Source organism: Protobothrops mucrosquamatus, unplaced genomic scaffold (assembly GCF_001527695.2).
Source record: "Protobothrops mucrosquamatus isolate PMUCROS unplaced genomic scaffold, P.Mucros_1.0 scaffold3727, whole genome shotgun sequence".
NCBI lineage: Eukaryota > Metazoa > Chordata > Lepidosauria > Squamata > Viperidae > Protobothrops > Protobothrops mucrosquamatus.
Window position 1 is genome coordinate 36,149 of NW_015389680.1, and position 8,769 is coordinate 44,917.

At 49.6% G+C, this 8,769-nt stretch overlaps 2 protein-coding genes across 2 annotated transcripts in view; one reads left to right on the top strand and one right to left on the bottom strand.

Moving 5' to 3' along the window:
- Positions 1-2,892: 2,892 nt before the first annotated feature.
- Positions 2,893-4,188, top strand: LOC107298120 (succinate--CoA ligase [ADP-forming] subunit beta, mitochondrial-like). The gene has a single exon (XM_015827482.2). It carries the CDS (start codon positions 2,977-2,979, stop codon positions 4,186-4,188), a length of 1,212 nt encoding a protein of 403 aa, XP_015682968.1. The 5' UTR covers positions 2,893-2,976.
- Positions 4,189-8,448: 4,260 nt separating this feature from the next.
- The window catches only part of LOC107298121 (enkurin-like), a gene marked incomplete at its 5' end in the record, with an annotated part of 10,551 nt that continues 10,230 nt past the window's right edge, over positions 8,449-8,769 (bottom strand). Inside the window, one exon of the mRNA XM_015827483.1 lies at positions 8,449-8,622. Coding sequence (XP_015682969.1) covers positions 8,449-8,622 — 174 coding nt within the window. The remainder of the gene's footprint in view (positions 8,623-8,769) is intronic.

Consider the following 8,769-nt stretch of genomic DNA (forward strand, 5'->3'; position numbering starts at 1 on the left):
CAACCCCTTGCTCAGGCAGGAGACCCAGAACAACAGAGTTGGAAGGAACCTCGGAGGTCATCTAGTCCAACCCCCTGCTCAAGCAAGAGGCCCTCACAGAATTACATAATAACAGAGTTGGAAGGGACCTCGGAGGTCATCTAGTCCAACCCCCCGCTCAAGCAGGAGACCCTTACAGAATGACAGAGTTGGAAGGGACATTGGAGGTCATCTAGTCTAACTTCCTGCTCAAGCAGGAGACCCTTAGAGAATGACAGAGTTGGAAGGGACCTCGGAGGTCATCTAGTCCAACCCCCCGCTCAAGCAGGAGACCCTTACAGAATGACAGAATTGGTAGGGACCCCAGAGGTCATCTAGTCCAACCCCCTGCTCAAGCAGGAGACTTTACAGAATGACAGAGTGGGAAGGGACCTTGGAGGTCATCTAGTCCAACCCCCTGCTCAAGCAAGAGACCCTCACAGAATTACATAATAACAGAGTTGGAAGGGACCTTGGAGGTCATATAGTCCAACCCCCCGCTCAAGCAGGAGACCCTTACAGAATGACAGAGTTGGAAGGGACATTGGAGGTCATCTAGTCTAACTTCCTGCTCAAGCAGGAGACCCTTAGAGAATGACAGAGTTGGAAGGGACCTCAGAGGTCATCTAATCCAACCCCCTGCTGAAGCAGGAGACCCTTACAGAATCACTGAACGACAAAGTTGGAAGGTACCTTGGAGGTCATCTAGTCCAACCCCCCGCTCAAGCAGGAGACTTTACAGAATTACAGAATACTAGAAGGGACCTCAGAAGTCATCTAGTCCAACTTCCTGCTCAAGCAGCATACCCTTACAGAATGACAGTCGGAAGGGACCTTGGAGGTCATCTAGTCCAGCCCCCTGCTCAAGCAGGAGACCCTTACAGAATTACATAACAGAGTGGGAAAGGACCTTGGGGGGGTCATCTAGTCCAACTCCCTGCTCAAGCAGGTGACTTTACAGAATTACAGAATAATAGAAGGGATCTCAGAGGTCATCTAGTCCAACACCCTGCTCAAGGAGGAGACCCTTACAGAATTACATAATAACAGAGTTGGAAGGTACCTCAGAGTTCATCTAGTCCAGCCCTCTGCTCAAGCAGCATACCCTTACAGAATGACAGTCAGAAGGGACCTCGGAGGTCATCTAGTCCAATCCCCTGCTCAAGCAGGAGATCCTTTACAGAATGACAGAGTGGGAAGGGACCTTGGAGGTCATCTAGTCCAACCCCCTGCTCAAGCAAGAGGCCCTTACAGAACTACATGATAACAGAGTTGGAAGGGACCTCAGAGGTCATCTAGTCCAACCCCCTGCTCAAGCAGAAGACCCTTACAGAATGACAGAGTTGGAAGGAACCTCGGAGGTCATCTAGTCCAACCCCCACCTCAAGCAGGAGACCCTTACAGAATCACTGAATGACAAAGTTGGAAGGGACCTTGGAGGTCATCTAGTCTAGCTCCCTGCTCAACCAAGAGACTTTACATAATTACAGAATAATAGAAGGAACCTCAGAGGTCATCTAGTCCAGCCCCCATGCTCAAGCAGGAGACCCTTCCAGAATTACATAATAACAGAGTTGGAAGGGACCTCAGAGGTCATCTAGTCCAACCCCCTGCTCAAGCAGGAGACCCTTACAGAATGACAGAGTTGGAAGGGACCTCAGAGGTCATCTAGTCCAACCCCCTGCTCAAGCAAGAGACTTTACAGAATCACAGAATAATAGGGACTTTGGAGGTCATCTTGTCCAACCCCCTGCTCAACCAGGAGAACCTTACAAAATTACATCATAACAGAGTTGGAAGGGATCTTTGAGGTCATCTAGTCCAACCCCCTACTCAAGGAGGAGACCCTTACAGAATCAGACAATGACAAAGTGGGAAGAGGCCTCGGAGGTCATCTAGTCCAACCCCCTTCTCCAGCAGGAGACCCTTACAAAATCACAGAGCTGGAAGGGACCTCGGAGGTCATCTAGTCCAACCCCCTGCTCAAGCAGGAGACCCTTACAGACAAAATGTCTGAACTCATGGGATCCACAACATGCCCCCCCTCCCGATCAGCTGAGATGGCCTGATGTGAGGAAGACTATCCCAATGTCAAAATGAGTGTCCGTACATTTATTCCCTGGCGGCCGGTACAGGAAGTCCTTGACTTACGTCAAATTCCCATGGTGAAGTTAGACATTTCTTAAGTAACTTTTGCCCCCATTTTACGACCTTTCCTTGTCACAGTCACTAAGGGAATCCCTGCAGTTGTTAAGTCAGTCACACCGTTGGTTAAGTGGTCATAAATACCAGTCGGTTGCCAAGCCTTAGAATTTGGATCACGTGAACATGGGGACGGTCGTAACGGTCGTAAGTATGAAACAATGCCCATAAGTCCCATTCTCCAGTGCCGTCCTAAGTTCGAACGGTCACTAAATGAATCGTATTAAGCCGGGGACTTCCTGCTAACTTTCCCGTAATAAATACAGCAACATAGAAACCGCTTTTCCGACGGAAATCGGCGTCTGTTTCTCGGGAACCTTTCACGGGTTCAGAAAATGCGAAGCTCCCGTTTTCTCCTCCGGAGGAAGCAGGACCTCCATCCTTGGGGGGAGGGAGGGTCTTCCCTGGGGGCTCCAAGGAGGCGGGGCCGAGGTGGGTGAGGTCACAGAACCTCTGGCTTCAGCCAATGGGAAGCCAGCAGGAAGCAGTGGGCTGGTATTTTTTTTCAAACTATCAACAGCCGGTTGGAAGGTTTTGATCCAGAAGGCTCAACCTGGCTGAAGGCATCTAACCATCTTCATGTTCTGGCCACGGGCGGTCAGAGGAGCCCAAACGATATGGACCAAGGTCTTCTGGACGGGACGGGGCGCCGGAGCCCCGGCGTGCGGCGCCAGCCAGCGGTTTTCCACGACGTCTCCCGTCCGGCAGCTGCAGCGTCAGCGTCTCCGCCACCTCTCCATCCATGAATACCTGAGCATGAAGCTGCTGAAGGAGGCCGGCGTCTGCGTCCCGTACGGCTTGGTGGCCAGGACCCCCGAGGAAGCGTACAAGGTGGCCCGGAAGATCGGCACCAATGACCTGGTGGTGAAGGCCCAGGTGGTGGCGGGGGGCCGGGAAAAGGGGGTCTTCGAAGGTGGGCTGAAAGGCGGCGTGCAGATCGTGTGTTCTCCAGAGGAGGCCAAGGAGGTGGCCGCCCAGATGATCGGCAAGAAACTCATCACCATACAGACGGGCGAAAAAGGACGGATCTGCAACCAGGTTCTGGTCTGCGAGCGCCGATACCTGCGGAAGGAGTACTACTTCGCCATCAGCATGGAGAGGGACTTCCAGGGGCCGGTGATCGTCGCCAGTTCTCAGGGCGGCGTCCGGATCGAAGACGTGGCGGCCGACAAACCGGAGTCCATCCTGAAGGAGCCGGTGGATATCGTGGCGGGCCTGCAACGCAGCCAAGCCATCCCGTTGGCTGAGAAAATGGGCTTCCCTTCGGAGCTGGTGGAAGAGGCGGCGGACAACATGATCAAACTCTACAACTTCTTCATCAATTACGACGCCGTCATGGTGGAGATCAACCCGCTGGTGGAGGACTCTACGGGGAGAGTGATGTGCATGGACGCCAAGGTCATCTTCGACAGCAACTCGGCCTTCCGCCAGCAGAAGGTCTTCGAGCTTCAGGACTGGACCCAGATGGACGACAAGGAACGGGAGGCGGCCAATGCGGAGCTCAACTACATCGCTTTGGACGGCAACATCGGTTGTCTGGTCAATGGGGCAGGCTTGGCCATGGCCACCATGGACATCATCAAGCTCCACGGAGGCGCCCCGGCCAACTACCTCAGTGTGGGCGGCGGGGCCACGGTGGAGCAAGTCACCGAGGCCTTCAAGCTGATCACCTCCAACGAGAAGGTCCAGGCCATCCTGGTCAACATCTTCGGAGGCCTCATGCGGTGCGATGTCATCGCGCACGGGATCATCATGTCCGTCGAGGACCTGGAGCTCAAAATCCCCATCGTGGTGCGCCTGCAAGGCACCCGGGTGGCCGACGCCAAAGTCCTGATCGCCGAGAGCGGCTTGAAGATCCTGCCCTGCGACGATCTGGACCGGGCGGCCAAGATGGCCGTCAAGCTCTCCGAGATCATGACGTTGGCCAAAGAGGTGGACCTCGATGTGAAGTTTCACTTGCCCCCCTGATTTGGCTTCGCCGCAGCGCCGTTCCGGAACTCCCTCCCTCCCTGAGCGTGGCTTTCTCCTCCTTCCTCCCTCCTATTTAGTGTGTGGGAGAGTTTTGATTGCGTCTGCGTACGGCTCCGTTTCAACAGGGCTCCGCTGCGCAAATATTCCCACGTTTATTGCCCTTGTTGACCCCTGTGGTCTCGCGAATTCTTGCCGGAGAAACCTGGGATGTGAAAATACTTTTCCTGCTAATAAAATCTGACTTTAAAGGAATTTTGTCTCTCTGTCGGGGGCAGGGGGGTGATATAAGCCCGTCTCGGTTGGGGTTGGAGGCGGGGGTCCTTCCTTGCTCTGTTGAGGGACAAGTGGGGGAGGGGCTGTGCTGGAGGTCCTGGACTGCCCTGCGTTTTCTTGCAGGACTCATTTCTGATGGCTTTGGGGCCAGTTTCTCTCCCTCTCCCTCTCTCTCTCTCTCTCTCTCTCTCTCTCTCTCTCTCTCTCTCTCTCTCTCTTTCTTTCTCTCTCCATCTCTCTCTCCATCTCTCTCTCTGCATCTTTCTGCTCTCCATCTCTCCATCTCTCTGCATCTCTCTCCATCTTTCTCTCTCTCTCTCTGCATCTATCCTCTCATCTTTCCATCTCTCTCTCCATTTCTCTCTGCATCTCTCTCTCTGCATCTCTCCATCTTTGTCTCTCTCTGCATTTTTCTCTCTCCATCTCTCTCTGCATCCATCTCTCTCCATCTCGCTCTCCATCTCTCTCTCCATCTTTCTCTCTCTCTGGATTTTTCTCTCTCCATCTCTCTCTCCATCTCTCTCTCTGCATCTTTCTCCTCTCCATCTCTCCATCTCTCTGCATCTCTCTCCATCTTTCTCTCTCTCTCTCTGCATCTATCCTCTCATCTTTCCATCTCTCTCCATTTCTCTCTGCATCTCTCTCTCCATCTCTCTCTCTCCATCTCTCTCTCTGCATCTCTCCATCTTTGTCTCTCTCTGCATTTTTCTCTCTCCATCTCTCTCTGCATCCATCTCTATCCATCTCTCCATCTCTCTCTCCATCTTTCTCTCTCTCTGCATTTTTCTCTCTCCATCTCTTTCCATCTTTCTCTCTCCCTCTCTCCATCTTTCTCTCTCTCTGCATCTGTCTCTCCATCTTTCTCTCTCGCTCTGCATTTTTCTCACTCTCCATCTCTCTCTGCATCTGTCTCTGCATTTCTCTCTCCATCTCTCTCTCCATCTTTCTCTCTCTGCATTTTTCTCTCTCGCCATCTCTCTCTGCATCTCTCACCATCTATCCATCTATACATCTCTCTCCATCTTTCTCCTTCTCTCTCTCTGCATCTTTCTCCTCTCCATCTCTCCATCTCTCTGCATCTCTTTCCATCTTTCTTTCTCACTCTCTCTGTCTCTGCATTTCTTTCTCCTTCTCTCTCTCCATCTCTCTTTGCATCTCTCTCCATCTTTCTCTCCCTCTCTGCATCTATCTTTCTCCTCTCATCTTTCCATCTCTCTTTGCATCTCTCTCCATCTTTCTCTCCCTCTCTGCATCTATCTTTCTCCTCTCATCTTTCCATCTCTCTCTCCATTTCTCTCTGCATCTCTCTCTCCATCTCTCTCTCCATCTTTCTCTCTCTCTCTGCATTTTTCTCTCTCCATCTCTCTGCATCTTTCTCTCCATCTCTCTCTCTCCATCTCTCTCCATCTTTCTCTCTGCATTTTTCTCTCTCTGCATCTCTCTGCATCTATCCATCTCTCTCCATCCATCTCTCTCTCCATCTTTCTCTCTCTCTCTGCATTTTTTTCTGTCTGCATCTCTCCATCCATCTCTCTCCATCTCTCCATCTCTCCATCTTTCTCTCTGCATCTCTCCATCTTTCTCTCTCTCTCTGCATTTTCTCTCTCTCGCCATCTCTCTCTGCATCTCTCTCCATCTATCCATCTCTCTCCATCTTTCTCTCTCTCTCTCTGTATCTCTCCCCATCTCTCTCGCTCTCTTCTAGTCCAACCGCCTGAGATCCTATAACATCCTGGTCAGGTGGCTGTCCAATCTCTTCCTGTAAACCTCCAGGGATGGAGCACCCACAACCTCTGGTGGCAAGCTGTTCCACTGGCTAATTGTCCTCCCTGTTAGGGACTTTCTCCTTCATTCCAGGTTGCTTCTCTCCTTGGAACCGTCCTTTGAATGTTTTAGCCTCCATCCCATAGTAGGCTGCTACAAGAAATCACGCTGATGAGTTGTTACAGCTGCTCCATTTCAAGGACCTTTGTATCTACTACACACACAGGCACAGACACAAACCCAGCCATTTATGCACACATGCACGCACACAGGAAAAAACCGTGGGTCGATAAGGTGCTTTATTTAAAACTGGAAGAAGAAGCGTTACACAACTTTTGTCAAATTGCAAAATGCTTGGAGAACTCTTAGATAATTTTGTAAAATTGCGAAATGCTCAGAGAACCGTTACACAACTTTTGTCAAATTGCGAAATGCTCGGAGAATCGTTATACAACTTTTGGCAAATTGCGAAATGCACCGAGAACCGTTACATAACTTTTGTCAAATTGCAAAATGCACCGAGAACCGTTATACAACTTTTGGCAAATTGCAAAATGCTCAGAGAACCATTATACAACTTTTGTCAAATTGTGAAATGCTCGGAGAACTCTTAGATAATTTTGGCAAATTGCAAAATGCTCAGAGAACCGTTACACAACTTTTGTCAAATTGCAAAATGCTCGGAGAACCGTTATACAACTTTTGTCAAATTGCAAAATGCACCGAGAACCGTTATACAACTTTTGTCAAATTGAAAAATGCACCAAGAACCGTTACACAACTTTTGTCAAATTGTGAAATGCACCGAGAACCGTTACACAACTTTTGTCAAATTGTGAAATGCTCGGAGAACTCTTAGATAATTTTGGCAAATTGCAAAATGCTCAGAGAACCGTTACACAACTTTTGTCAAATTGCAAAATGCTCGGAGAACCGTTATACAACTTTTGTCAAATTGCAAAATGCACCAAGAACCGTTATACAACTTTTGTCAAATTGAAAAATGCACCAAGAACCGTTACACAACTTTTGTCAAATTGTAAAATGCACCGAGAACCGTTACACAACTTTTGTCAAATTGTGAAATGCTCGGAGAACTCTTAGATAATTTTGTCAAATTGCAAAATGCTCAGAAAACCATTATACAACTTTTGGCAAATTGTGAAATGCGCAAACCGTTACACAACTTTTGTCCAATTGCAAAATGCACCGAGAACCGTTATACAACACTTGTCAAATTGAAAAATGCTCGGAGAACTGTTACACAACTTTTGTCAAATTGAAAAATGCACCAAGAACCGTTATACAACTTTTGTCAAATTGCACAATGCTCAGAGAACCGTTACACAACTTTTGTCAAATTGTAAAATGCACCGAGAACCATTACACTTTTGTCAAATCGCAAAATGCACTGAGAACTGTTATACAACTTTTGTCAAATCGCAAAATGAACCGAGAATCATTATACAATTTTTGTCAAATTGCAAAATGCTCAGAGAACCGTTACACAACTTTTGTCAAATTGTAAAATGCACCGAGAACCGTTACACAACTTTTGTCAAATTGTAAAATGCACCGAGAACTGTTATAAAAACTTTTGTCAAATTGCGAAATGCACTGAGAACCGTTACACAACTTTTGTCAAATTGTAAAATGACCGAGAACTGTTATACAACTTTCGTCCAATTGCGAAATGCACCGAGAACCGTTATCCAACTTTTGTCAAATTGCGAAATGCTTGGAGAACCTTTATACAAGTTTTGACAAATTACAAAATGCACCGAGAACCGTTACACAACTTTTGTCCAATTGTAAAATGCACCGAGAACCGTTATACAACTTTTGTCAAATCGCAAAATGCTCGGAGAACTCTTAAAAACGTAAAAAATGCCAGCAACTTTGGAGAAACTAACTCTTGTCCCCTATGGGCCAACTGGTTAGGGCGGGGTGGGGTGGGGAGAGAGGAGGGTCTCACCCCAGGATTGTGGCTGACTGGGGAGGGGGGGATTGGAGTCCTACGGGGGGAGGGCAGCCGCCCAACACACAACCACAGCAACTGGAAACCCGTCGGGGGGGGAAGCGATGGAGCCACCAAATGGGTCCTGTTCGCCTGAGCCGAGATCTGTCCCACTTTGGAGGAAGAAGCAGCCGTGGGAGGGGACCTCAAGGCAGCCCCCTCTCCTCTCCCATCGGCCCAGATTTCCCCCCCCCTTCCCGGTCCTATTCTCCCGCAATGTAGATAAACTTGTGCTTCTCCAGAGCCGCAATGTCGTGTTCCAGCTGTTTCATCTCCGTCTCCAGCTTCTCTTTGCGCAGCCGCTGGGGGATGGTGGTGATCTCCACCGACAGGCTCTGGAAGTCCTTGTTGATCTCCTCCCAGTTGTTCTTGAGACCCTGTGGGGAGGAGAGAGAGGGGGAGACAGGGGGAAGGGAGGGAGAGAGAGGAGGGAGGGAGGGAGGGAGAGGAGAGAGAGCAAGAGAGAAAGGCAGGGAGGAAGGGGGAGAGAGGGAGGGAGAGGAGAGAGAGCAAGAGAGAAAGGG

Bases quoted from the DNA above. Each gene is read 5' to 3' on its own strand.
- LOC107298120 (XM_015827482.2), top strand. From the start codon at position 2,977: ATGAAGCTGCTGAAGGAGGCCGGCGTCTGCGTCCCGTACGGCTTGGTG.